The sequence below is a fragment of the Ornithorhynchus anatinus genome, chromosome X2 (genome assembly GCF_004115215.2).
Source record: "Ornithorhynchus anatinus isolate Pmale09 chromosome X2, mOrnAna1.pri.v4, whole genome shotgun sequence".
In the NCBI taxonomy this organism is placed as follows: Eukaryota; Metazoa; Chordata; class Mammalia; order Monotremata; family Ornithorhynchidae; genus Ornithorhynchus; species Ornithorhynchus anatinus.
Window position 1 is genome coordinate 6517697 of NC_041750.1, and position 13732 is coordinate 6531428.

Sequence of the window (13732 nt, forward strand, 5' to 3'; positions counted from 1 at the left end):
TGAAGTGAAGCGAGTGGGAACCAGGAGAGCAGGAATTGCCAGGGGGAGAGGACAGGTGGGCAATCTAAGAGGGGCGGGAGCTTGAGATGGCGCTGGGCGGGGGGAGGGGGGAAGGAGAAGGGGAAAAGGGACCTTGTATTTCACCTAGTTCCATCAGCACCTCTTACTCGGGAAGGAACGCTGGGCCAAGTGGCGATGGCGAGGATTTCATTCTTCAGGTAAGCCACTTTCCCTGTTTGGGGCTTGGTTTCCTATTCTGCTCTATGCTCACTTCTTCCTCTTCACCACAAACCAATCACCATCCTGGTATAAGTCTGCATCACTTTCCATGTAGTCTATAAATGTCACCTTATTGGCCTGCCTGCCTCCATCCTCTCCCATCTTCAGACTAACATACCAATCAATCGTATTTATTGAGTGCTTATTGTGTGCACAGGAGGATCCCGTGAAAGAGACTGAGAACGAGCAGCCGGAGAGATAGGAGGAGAACCGGGAGAGGACAGTGTCAGTGAAGCCAAGGTTGGATAATGTTTCCAGGAGAAGGAAACCTTCCACAATTACAGTCCGATTAGACTGTAAACCCGTCACTGGGCAGGAATCGTCTCTATCTGTTGCTGAATTGTACATTCCAAGCACTTAGTACAGTGCTCTGCACATGGTAAGCGCTCAATAAATACTACTGAATGAACAATTACATCACAACACCCCAGTTGCCTCCACCTTACCCTAGCACTTACAAACTGTATTCCTTCACCTCCTATCCTCAGCAACCACGTACCTATGTATCTCATTTATTTCATTGGCTATTTGCCCTGACGAATTTGCCCTACTTCCTGACATATCTTTCCTCTTCTTCTTCTCGCTTCTACCATTTGTAAATCATTTTTGTCGGGCCTGTCCCCTGCCCACTTCAATTGTTAAGCTCCTCAAGGGCAGGAAACACGTCTCTTTGCTACCGTTGTATTTTCTCAAGCACTTGAGTGCTAACCACTGTACTTCTTAAGTGCCTGAGAAAATACAAGTGATTCCTAGTCATCGGCCCGTCTTCTTGTCAAGTAACTCAACAGCACAATCATTAATATACAGCAGTTCCTGGATGACTTGTCTCAAAGGACTCTGATAATGCATCTAGCCTGTTGAGTTGGAAGAGTTTCCTGGTGGGATCAGATGTGCACTCTGACTCCAGCTTCCAGGTCCCTTCTGCCATATCCTTTAGCCTGGCAGCACAGATTATGTTTTACAGCACTGCCCCTACTACCTGGTGCCAAGACAAGCGTCTACAGCTGCACGTCTTTCCAAAATATTTGGGATACCTCCCTTCCCCCTTCAACCACGGCCCATGGCTCTCCCCTGGTTCTCACAGAAAACACAGATTCCTGACCCACATCAGCAAGGCTTTCCACCAGCTGTCTCCCGCTTACCTCTCTGTCTCCTTCAGCCTCGTTCCAGCTCGTACCTTTCACTCTTCCAAAGTTCAAACTCCTAAATGATCCTCACTCTTGACCCTCCCCCACCACTGATCTTTTCCTCCACTTGCACGGCCCCCCGCTTTCGTCTCACTAAACCACATCTTGTGCTTCCTTCAAAGCCCTTCTAAAAAATCTCCTCCAAGAGGCATTCCTCAATTACTCACCCCAACTTTCCAGATATGTCATTTCCTCTTACGCTCTCATCTGTTTCTTTGCTATTATCTCCCGGGGTTTTAAAAAAAACTACTCTCATGCTTTTTTGGCTAGCATTAAACGCGTGCCAGTTTACATCAGTCTGTCTTCCCTATTAGACCGTAAACTCCTGGAAGGCAACCATCGCCACTTATACTTTTCTAGATCACCCCCTGCACTCAACAGCGGTCAGTAGATACAGAAGAGGAGAAGAGCAGAAGAGGAATTTCCCTAGCTGCACAGTGAGAGCACTGTTGAAATGGAGGCTCTCACCTCTCAGCTGCAGGGGCAGCTTTCAGAGCCACCGTTGCCTGGTAAAGAGTTGCTGCTATTATTATGATTATAACTACTAATTATGGATAACCACGGCAACACTATTAACAACACCCCCACACCTCTGCTGAAGAGCCAATTCCAACTGTGTCCAACCTGATGCTCTTGTAACTAGCCCAGGGCTTAGAATCGTGCTTCACGCTAACCCCAATTAGTATTTCTATTATTTAGGACAATATCAATTGGATGGCCATGCAGAATAGGGAGAGAGCGTGTTGGCCAGGTTTGGAGGAGCCAGAAAACCAGGATGGAAGCAGTGTGCCTTACTAGAAAGGCTGAAGAGGAGGTGGGAGCTGCCAAAGATCTTAAAGTCTCCTGGTACCATTTAGTAGAGGAAGTTCGCAGGTCTTTATTAGTATTTTCAAGAGCTGCTACTCCTCCCAACTGCCCTGGGAAGCCGCTCAGTTTTCTCCTCATCTTACAAACTCAGCAGCGACTCAGTCCAGATCAGTGAGATGCTAGAAAAATTGGGATGAGAGATTAGCGTCCTAGATTTGCTCCCTTAGCTGAGCTTGAGTACCAGGGGTTCGATATTTTGAAAGGGATCGGGTTCCTCCTTCATCTAGGGACACTAATAGTAATTTTAGTACGTTAGATGCTGGCTAGGTGCCAAGTGCTGTACTAAATGCCAGGGTAGACACACGCTTATCAGGTTAGACACAGGTCCCCATCCCAAAGGGGGCTCACATTCTAAGGGAGAGGGAGAACATGCACTGATTTTCTATTTCACAGATGAGGACACTGAGGCCCACAGAAGCCAAGTGCCCAAGGCCATACAGCAGGCAGGCGGCAGACCTGGGATTAGAACCCAGGTTCTCCGACTCCCAGTTCCGGGTTCTTTCCACTAGGCCCCCCTGCTTCTCGTGGAGAAGCTGCTAGACAGACAGCTCTTGGAGTTTGGAGGTTCCCAAGAGGTTTTTTTCAGACTAAGCAGAGCCAAGATGACAGTTCCTCAAGTTTCTTCTTAGTTGGAATTGGAAGCAGTGGAAGCCACCTTTAGATCTGGAAATGAACAACTCAGAGAAGAGATGACATCTCTACTTATAAGAGTGGAGCAACAGGACAAGCTGATGAAGCTTAGAAGGAAATGACTTTCCACATCCATAGAGTCCCAGAGGCATTCAGTCTCAAAGGGGGGAGTTTTCCAGCTGGGAAAGAAGGAAAATAGGGGAAAAATCAGGAAGAGAAAGAAAAGCAGCTGGTTGAGAAGGCCAGATGATGCCAACTGAAGACTAAGGCTCAGGCGGATGCTGCAGGGAGCAGCCCAGCGGTCCGAAGAGCTGGTCAAGACAAAGGCCAGGGACACATGGGGCAAATGCAATGTCAGATAGAAAAAAATGGACAATGTCCCCTATATTAGCCATCTAAACTAGTCTTTTTTTCCACCATCTGCCCTGCCATCTCAGAACCAAGGGTCAAGTGGAGTTCGTTTGGCCACAATTAGGCAGCAAAGTAGCATTCAAATGCTTCGGTCTGAGTTGGTCCAGACAGGGCTCTTTTTTTGTTGTTTTTTTCACTGGGAGATGGTATCGTCAAGCGTGCTGGTCGACAGCCACCTGCTGCCCAGGGGTGTTGGTGGCTTTGTGCTCCCTGACTCATTCCACCAAAAGCCTTCTTGGACTCTGGGATCTGCCTTGAGGCTCTCTGGGGTGGCAGGGAGAAAGGAGGACAGGGCTGTGGGGGTTGGAGAAAGCCCGTACAGTGATCTGTCCATTTGGTGGATGTGCTCCAGCCAGGGTTCCTGCGGTAGGCTGGGCTACGGCTCCAAACTCCCTAATGCAATCAATCCCTATTAACATTAGATTGGCCTCTAAATAGATGGTGGGCAAAAAACCAGAATTCTCTCAAGGCACCCTGTTGCGATCCAGTCAGAACGCTCGGGCCGGAGTTAGGGAATTTTAGTCACTGCTCTGATGCCTACTTGGACCACGTGTTTCAACTTCGTACCGGGGCCCCTGTTAGGACAGACTCTCCAGGGGAAGGGGTGGGGTGGAAGTAGGTCCCGGGACTGCCACTGTGTGGACGATTGCCCCCTCTCCCCTTTCTCTTTCCCAAGTGGCTGCGCACAGCTCGGGGTTTGCACTTGTGCTCTCAAGGGGGCTCATTACCTGGCCTTGGGTGAGTGTGCTTGCTAAGGGCTCTTTCTCCACACCAGGCCAGAGGAGAACGCAAAGCCAATTAGCAAGACAGTACTGTCAGATAAGAAAAAAGCTTGGAGGAGACAGAACAATCCCCGCTGATGGGAGGCCTAGGAATCAAGCCTGGTGAGTTCAGGTGACAGGATAAGAGCAGCTGCTTCTGGCGACCTCTGCAGCTGCTGCTTCCCCTAACAAGCTTGGCAGTGGCGGCCCAAGCTCGGGGCTGGGGGGAGGAGGTGATGGGCAAAGCACATCTGAGAGCTGCCACCGAGAGCCTTTTTGCTTTCCGCCGCTTCAGGTCCTTGTTGTCAGCCATCGCATCCACGGCTCAGAGCCACCTGGGATGCCAGGCGACTCCAGGAATCTAGTCAGGGCCGGGTTAAGGCCCCTCTGCCTCTACGTACATCCTCTCCAACACTGCAGGAATGAATTTTAGCCAGGGTGGAGGTAAGACGAGGATGAGATCTGCTGTCAGGACAGCTGCAACGGGTCCCCTTCAGGGTGGTGATGGACCTAGGAAAACTTCCCCTTTTTCCCAGTGTCCAAGTGGCTCCGCATCCGGTGCAAAGACAATGACTCTACCTGGGAAAGACCCCTCCTCCGCCACACACATCCAAAAGCCATTCCAAATCCCCTAGATGTACTCCACTGGGCAGACACCCAAGGGCAGGGGGAGAAGGATGGGCACAACAGAACTGATGCTTGAGTGGGTGGCTACTTGGTCAGTCAAAGGTATTTTCCCAGGGTCCACTGTGGATGGAGTACCGTACTGGGTGCTTTGGAGAGTAACTCAAGGAAAACAAGATACAGCCCTTGTGCTCAGCTCATTCACAGTTATAGACCACTGCATCAGCCTCTTCACTGGCCTCCCTACCTCCAGCCTCTCTATACTCCATGCTACTGTCTGGATCATCTTCCTGAAATAACTCGCCTCTCCCCAACTCCTCAAAATTATCACCCGGCTCCCTCCACATCAAACACAACTCCTTTCCACAGGTTTCAAGGCGCTCCCACCAGTTTTCTCCATTTTACAAAATGACGCTCTCCACTCGCTATTCCCCAGCTAGCACCAAGCTTGTCTCTTATCATACCCCTCCCTCACACTGCTCCCCTGGGCCTGGAACTCCCTCTCCCGCAAATCCGCCAGACCTCAGCCCTCCCAATAGCCACCAGCCCAACAGCCACCTCTAGTACGTATGTGTGTGTATGTGTCTGTGTCCAGTTGAATATTCAATGACTTCTTCTGATTTCACTATTTGTAAGCACAACGCTTTGCACTACAGGGACACTCAAATACCATTCCTATTACTAGCTGAACAACATTTCAGCTGACCAGCAATGCTGAGCAAGCAGGCAAGGATGACCCCCCTCCGTTAGGGATCAGCAGCATGGAGTAATGGTTAGAGCACAGGCCTGGGAGTCAGAAGGACCTGGGTTCTAATCCAAGCTCTGCCACTTGCCTGCTGAGTGACCCTGGACAAGTAACTTCTCTGGGCCTCAGTTTCCCCATCTGCAAAATGGGGATTAAGACCGTGAGCCCCATGTGGGACAGGGACTGTGTCCAACCCAATTATCTTGTATCTACCCCAGGGCTTAGTACAGTGTCTGGCACATAGTAAGCACTTATCAAATACCACAATGATTATTATTACTTCCCACCCAGGCCTGACACAGCAGCACCACAAAGTCATTCTCTAGTCAACTGATCGATCGTATTCTCCAACAGACAGCAGGGCAGAGGAGATATGAGGTGTATCCTTTGTGACTTGGGTGCCCACAGACCCTGATCCCGGGGAGAAAAGAAGCAGGCTCAGAGGGAGACAGGATCAGCAACAAAACCCAGGAGTTGGGGCTACAGCACCAATTGGTAGGAATTCATACTAAAATGGCAGTGTGCAGGCCTTTTGGAATTGTGGCTCTTTTCCTCAGTATTCAGAGGGTGGAGGGCATGACGGGGGAGGTCCTGGGCCGTGGCCTAAAAAAATCTTTGCTTCTGGACTCTTTGCAGGGGCACCTCAGTTCTACCTTTCCCTTCCACTGACAGAGCCACTTCTGGCCAGGGTGGAGGGCCCGGGAACAATCTATTGGAAAATGAGATCCAGGGAGGTGACTGCCAGCTAAAGAATTTGCTTCCCCTTCTGAATCCTTGCACTCCAGCAAGCGCGTCCCCTTCCCCTCCTCCCCGGTTCCCTTTCTCGTGTCCTTTCCCGGTTTTTCTCGGCTAGTGGAACCAGCGGGCTCAGAGCAGCTGCTGCTGGTCTGTGGGCCGGTTCCCGAGCAGCCGGGCAGAAGCCGCATCCCCTCCCCCAGTACCCATTACCGTAGCTGCTCCTGGCTTCCCTTGCCTCTTTTGAAATAGAAAACTGTGCTGGCTGCTGTCACTTCATTTGAAGTTCATCTGTATCCTCAGCTTTAGATCAGGGAAGAGAGGGAGACGGTTACAGAAACACACACACGCACGGTGTTAAATGTAGCTAGCCTTGGAGGCTGGAGGATTCAGAAGTGCCATAAGCCTCATTAGTGCTCTTGTTTCTCCTTTCCAGTTTTGGAGGGGTGGGGGAAGAGATCTGCCTATTCTCTCTCTGCTCACTCCCTAGCCTATCTGATTGATGAGAGGTGCCAGATAGAGAGGGACACGGCCGTAGCCAAGGGCCGCATGCAGAAACTCCTGACCATTGGCTTTAAGGAACTCGATCGATCGGCTCTCTCCCTCCTACCTATCCACCTTCTTCGTCCACGACACTCCAGCTCACACTCTTCGTTCCTCTCAAGCTAACCGACTCACTACGCCTCATCTTTCTGGCCGCTGACCTCTTGCTCACGCCTTCCCTGCTTCCTGGAACTCCCCCCACTTCATGTCTGACAGACCACTACTCTTCCCACCCACAAGTCTCCCTGCAATCACATCTCCTCCAGGAAGCCTTTTCTCCCGACAAATCTCCAATTCCTTCACCTAATATCCCCCAATTGCCACTTCAGCCCATCCTGTGGGAAGCCGTCAGCCACCTAAGCACTTAAGTAGTCAGTGCCTCCCCCGCCCCTCAGCACTTAACGTACCTAACTTAGTCTTCTATTACTTTCTCCCCTCTGTAATTTAAGTGTCTGTCTACCTCCCTCCCCCAACTCCAAATTGTAAAATTTTTGAGGGCAGGGACAATTTTTTTTCTGTATGGTATTTAAGTGCACACTATGTGCCAGACACTGTTTTAGGCACTGGGGTAGATACAAGATAATCAAGTTGGACACAGTTCACGACCTACATGGGGCTTACAGTCTTAATTCCCATTTTACAGATGAGTTAACTGAGGCTCAGAGAAGTTAAGTGACTAGCCCAAGGTCACACGGCAGACAAGTGGCAGAGCCAGGACTAGAATTCAGAGAAGTGAATTGGAGAAGTCCGAGGCTCTCCGAGCCCCCAAAAAGCAGAGTAGAGCAGCCGGTTCCGCAAGGAGCCGGACCCAAGGCCCCCAGGTGGGACGGGAGAGGGTTCGGGCGCCTTGTTGCACCGAGAATTACCTTGGAATCGGTCACTTGGGGAAGGCGGCAAATGACCCAGCCACCAAAGCCGTTTTCCGGCTCTTGGAACTTTTTATTTTTAGACACTTTTGTTCGAATTTCCCAGCTCTCTGCAGCTTTGATAATTCCCCTGGTTTTGACGTCACTCGTTTGAAAAAAAGCTTTCAAACATCTCCCACAGGGGAGAAATGTCTGCTTCCCCACCCCACTCTGGTCCGCTCTCCCCGGTCACACATACTCTTTTGACTGGCAACAGTTTCCATCGGCTCATTAGCAACCCGACTGACCGGGGACGGAGGAGCATAAGCACTAATTCCCTGTATATAGACCTTTTTTCTTCATCCTCCTATCTGTAAATGATTTTGGTGTCTGTCTTCCCTTACTGAATTGACACTAGATTGATTTGTAAGCTTCTTGAGGGTAGGGATCAGTCTACTTACTCGACAGAAGTTCATGTGTTGCTTTAGCACAATAGGCATGCAATAAATAATATTGATACTACAACATTCCCCCAGTGGAAATCGATGAAGGGGAGGTTGAGGAGTCCCAACCTGCCTCTCTAGTTTGTGCGAGAGGCTGAGAGGGGAAACAAGCACTCCTCAGTGAAGGAGGAAATAGAAACTTGGGTGGAGAGGGGTCAAGTCCCAGGAAAGACCAAAAAATAGGGATAGAGGGAAGGCTACAGATGCCATGCCCTTCACCCCTGCTGTCCCTAGAAGAGTAGGGATTGAATTGAATTCAGAGAAGTGAAGGGCTTTCTGGGTGGGCAGAGAGAGCCCACCCAGTGGCCTCCTGCCCTCCTGCCTCTTTTTAGCGCCTAATAGCTCAGCATGGGCTCTGCCTGTTGCTGAGGCCGGAGGGAGAGAAGTTCCGATTTACATATGTTCGTATGCAAATTGCACCTCCCTAACTCCAGCTGCTTTGATTCTGTCCTTCAGACTAACATGCCAGAGGGCTTGAGCACAGAGGGAGCTGGAGCTGCAGTTCTTCTAACAGCTTCTTTTCTTAGGACAGGCCCAGAGGTGGGGGAGGGGGGCTCGTGGGAAGGAGCACGGCCTAGTAGATAGAGCGGACCTGGGAGTAGGAAGGACCTGGATTCTAATCCTGACTCTACCGCTTGTCTGCTGTGTGACCTTAGGCCAGTCACTTCACTTCTCTGGGCCTCAGTTACCTCACCTGTTAAATGGGGATTAAGGCTGAGCCCCCTGTGGGACAGTGACTGTGCCCAACTTGATGATCTTGTATCTACCCCAGCACTTAGCACAGTGCCTGGCACGTAGTAAGTCCTTAACAGATACCTTAAAAAAATACCCCCTTCTCTTCCTGTCCACTTGACAGCCATGGTGCTCTGCTGGGTCTAATCAATCAATGGGATTTATGGAATGTTTACCGAATGCAGAGCACTGTACTGAGCACCTGGGAGAGTTGATAGATGGGATCCCTGCCCACGAGGAGCTTACAGTCTAGAGGGGGGAGACAGACATCAAAAGAAATTGCAGACAGGGGAAATGGTAGCGCATAAGGATATGGACATAACAGGCTCCTGGGTCACAGGTTTTAATAGGCCCTGAGCAGGTTCCCTTGACAGGATTGGTAGGGATCTCATTCCCTCAATGCAGCACTTGGGGCAGGCGGGCCGGCCAAAGAGATCCCCAGAGGAAGGAATAAAGTATCATGGATCTCCAAGCACTCTGCACTCAGCCTCCCCAAACCCTGGTCTAACTGACAGAGAAGGACTCTCAGGCACAAATCCTGGACTGACAAACCTGCTTAGGGAGTCAGGACTCCCGACTCACCCTTCCTTTGCCTTCCCTACCTCAGTTTCTCTTCTGTAGTCAAATGAGGATCTAGCCCTTCTGAAAGTCAATCTTCTCCAGGAAGCCTTCCCTGATTAACATCTCTCCCCACTCTCTACTCCCCCTAACTGCCACTTCAGCATCACCTCAGCACTTGGATACTCCCGATATCACGTTCATACGGATCACCTTATTGCTTCCTCCTCCCTGTAATTGATTTTAGTGTCTTTTTTCCCCCTTTAGGTTGTCAGTTCCTTGGGGCTGGGATCATGCCTACTTACCCTATTGTACACTCCCAAGCTCTTAGCCCAGTACTCTGCACACAGTCCGGGCTCAATAAATTCTACTGATTGATTCTACTGATTCTATTGATGAGCATACACCTGTACTCAGCTGGGAGCTGGAAAAGATTAGCTCCGTAATTCCCTTGGAGCTCTTCCCAGCCCCAGGGAAGTGGTTCATGTTCTTGCATTTTATTTATTTATTTTTTGTTTGTTGTCTGTTTTTTAACTCCCTCTCCCTCGGCCACAGCAGGACCAAGGTCAGGATCTACTTTTCTGTCAGGCTGATCATTTCTCAAGGATCGAGTCAGCTTTCCCCAAGGGTAAGAGTTTGAGTTCTCTAGGGACAATCTGGAAGGGATGGGAGGGAAGGGGCGGCTCACCTCCTGCATACCTAGGCCTACTGCCCTGTGGCAGAGGCTCCCTAGAAGAGAAGTGTGTGGGACCAGGGCACTGCAAGTGGAAAAAGTAAAGAAGCACCAGCTATAAATGATCCCCATTGACTGTGCCGTGCCCGTTAGAAATCAACCCCACCTCCTCATGCAAAAGAACTTCGGGGGCACGAGGCTGCTCCAACAACTGCCATGGGGAGTCAGGCTCCTTTTCCTTCTAAAGGCACCCTCTTGGATGCCTTTGGGAGACTCTTTGCATACTCCTTCAACTGAGATCAATGAAGCAAGGTGCCAGGAGGGATCAAGGCGAGAGAGGTTAAGGGGCTAGTACTGACTGAGGTCAGTCAGAACCCCTGGATCCTAGCTCTGCTGCCAAATCACCCTAATACTGCTAGAGTCCAATCAGATTTGCCATTTGCCTGTGTCCAGCCAAATCTCCACCTCTCAGGGTCGCACCTGGAGAGTTTCCAGAAATCTACAAGTCTCGACTACGGGAGGGAGAGGCAAGCAGAGGCATACCCATTCCATTCCTGCCTGGCACTAAACTGACTGGCCCAGGGATGGATGGGCAGTCAGCCAGACACACAGTATCTTACCTTGATGTAGGCCTCTAGGGCAGGAAGAACACGATGGATGGCCAGCTGGATGGACAGGGGAGTGGTATATGGAAAGATGGCTGTCACCACATGGCTGGGGCCTGGGAAGGAAAATATCTTGAAGCCAAATTTCTGGTAAAGGGATATAAGCTCTGCAGATGGTGGTTCCTCGCCTTCACTCAGGATACTGCCCACTGCGTAGCGGCACTTCATCGGAGAAACCTGGGGAAAGGGCAGAACACAGGACATCAGATTGAAAGAACTACTAAAAAACAAACACCAATACAAAAAAACAGAGAAAAGCAGGGAGGGAGAAAGGAGAGACTGATGACCCTGGGGCCCCACGGGAAGGGAGTCTCCTTCCACTTCATAGATTGTGAGCCCCCGGAGGGACAGGGTCCGGGTCTAAGTCCCACCTGTGTACTCTTTTCCCAGTGCTCTGCACGCAGTAAAGAGTTTAATAAATACACTTACTACTACCTCTTGTCAGTCTTGCCTTCTCTTCTAAGTCTTTTCTTATGCAGGGTCTAGGGAAAATTCACCCTCAGAAAGACAGAGAAGCGAGGTAGACAGAGAAGACCAACAACCTATCAACCTTCTGCCTGAAAATAATAATAATAATGTTGGTATTTGTTAAGCGCTTACTATGTGCCGAGCACTGTTCTAAGCGCTGGGGTAGACATAGGGGAATCAGGTTGTCCCACGTGGGGCTCACAGTCTTAATCCCCATTTTACAGATGAGGGAACTGAGGCACAGAGAAGTGAAGTGACTTGCCCACAGTCACACAGCCGACAAGTGGCAGAGCTGGGATTCGAACTTATGAGCCCTGACTCCAAAGCCCATGCTCTTTCCACTGAGCCACGCCACAGACTCATCACTCACCAGAGGGACACCCGAGGGACACCCTAGGGCCTCCCCTCCACCCCTGGCTACCGACTCCTACCCCCAGTTCACACTTGAACTGTTCTCTCTCCAGCTGCGTCCTACAATCCCACAAAGGTGGGTAACCTCTGTTGGGAGGAGGCAGGAAGCCGAGAAGAGAACAGCTCCTTCCGACAGATCGTGACCCCCTCCTAGCGGGGCAGGCCTGAAGGCACTGGTCAGAAAACAGAGAAGGTCAGTGAGGGAGAAAGGAGAAGAGTATGACGCTGGAGCCCCACGGGAGGGAAGTCTCCTAACTCAACTGAGACCTGAGAAGCAGTGTGGCTCAGTGGAAAGAGCCCGGGCTTGGGAGTCAGGGGTCACGGGTTCGAATCCCGCCTCTGCCACTTGGCAGTTGGGTGACTGTGGGCAAGTCACTTCACTTCGCTGTGCCTCAGTGACCTCATCTGTAAAATGGGGATGAAGACTGTGAGCCTCACGTGGGACAACCCGATCACCCTGTATCTCCCCCAGCGCTTAGAACAGTGCTCTGCACATAGTAAGCGCTTAACGAATACCAACATTATTATTATTATTCTCTTCTAGGTCTTCCACCTATCCCATCACACTGCTGCCACCCCATGGCGGAGTGTAGAAATGCAGGCTACATCTGACCTCTAGGAACATTTAGACGAGAGGACATTTCTGACTAGGAATAAACATCATAATAATAACGGTAGTATTTAAGAGCTTACTGCCTAACAAGCACTGTAATAATAATAATAACGATAGCATTTTTTAAGCGCTTACCATGTGCCAAGCACTGTTCTAAACGCCGGGGTAGGTAACAAAGTAATGAGGTTGTCCCACGGGGGCTCACGGCCTCTATCCTCATTTTACAGATGAGGTAACTGAGGCCCAGAGAAGTTAAGGGACTTGCCCAAAGTCACACAGCTGACAAGTGGCGGGGCCGGGATTAGAACTCACGACCTCTGACTCTCAAGTCCGTGCTCTTTCCACTAAGCCGCGCTGCTTCTAAGCACTAAGCACTGCTCTAAGCGCTGGGGTGGATACGATACAAGCAGGTTGGACACAGTCCCTGTAGGGCTCACAGTCTAGAAGGAGAACAGGTATTAAACCCCCATATGGGTAGAGAACTTGTCTACCAACTCTGTGATAGCGTACTCTCCCAAGCTTAGTACAGTGCTCTGCACGCAGAAGTGCTCAATAAATATGATTTACTGATTTTGCAGACAAGGAAATTGAGGCACAGAGAAGCTAAGTGACTTACCCGGGGTCCCACAGCAGACAAGTGCTGGAACCGGGATTAGAACGCAGATGTTCTGACTCCCAGGCCCGTGCTCTTTCCACTTGGGATGCCCCTTAGGATTCAAACCACTAGCCTCGTGACTTGATCCAGGCCAACTCTGAAGAGCTCAAAGCATGCTCCAGATAAAAGCACATCTTCACCTCTAGGCAGGCCCATGTGTTGATTTTTTTGCTCCCCCAGGAGACTTTCTTCCTACGCTCAATTACAAGCTGTCTCATCAGAAAGCATAAGGTGATCTGTAGCAGGGTGTAAGCGTATCCGTTGTGCATGGGAGAGAGCATCAGCCTGGGGCAGGGTGAAAGGGACAGGGAGTCTCATAAAACCTGCCATGCCAGGCCTGGACCTAATCAGCCTAGACTGAAAATCACCCTCCATGGGAGGGTAAGGGAGAAGAGCAGGGGTTAGTCTGCCTAGTGTTCTTTAGATGGGAAAATTAAAGACCTGGGAACAGGAGGTCACAGCTTGACAGGGAAGAGAACTTGGCGATCCCACTGAAGAACCCTGAGCTGCTCGGGCCACCATCACCTGAAAAGGCCAAGGAGACTTGGCCCGGCTCCACCACTTGTCTGCTGTGTGACCCTGGGAAAGTCACTTCACCTCTCTGTGCCTCAATTACCTCATCTGTAAAATGGGGATTGAGACCGTGAGCCCATGTAGGACAAGGACTGTGTCCAACCTGATTTGCCTGTATCCACCCCAGCGCTTAGTACAGTGCCTGACACATAGTAAGCACTTAAATACCACAATTACTATCATTACTACTCGGGACTGGGCAGGCACACGATCTGGCTGGCACAGGTAGAGAGAACTGTAATAACTGGGCCGGG

The 13732-nt window shown here is 50.5% G+C and overlaps 1 protein-coding gene across 4 annotated transcripts in view; it reads right to left on the reverse strand.

The window, feature by feature from the left end:
* TEX264 (testis expressed 264, ER-phagy receptor) overlaps positions 1 to 13732 on the reverse strand; it is a 59158-nt gene that overhangs the window by 24732 nt on the left and 20694 nt on the right. For all 4 annotated transcript variants that reach the window (XM_007673113.3, XM_007673112.3, XM_007673114.4 and 1 more), the window contains exon 4: positions 10714 to 10935. In XM_007673113.3, coding sequence (XP_007671303.1) covers positions 10714 to 10935 — 222 coding nt within the window. The remainder of the gene's footprint in view (positions 1 to 10713; positions 10936 to 13732) is intronic.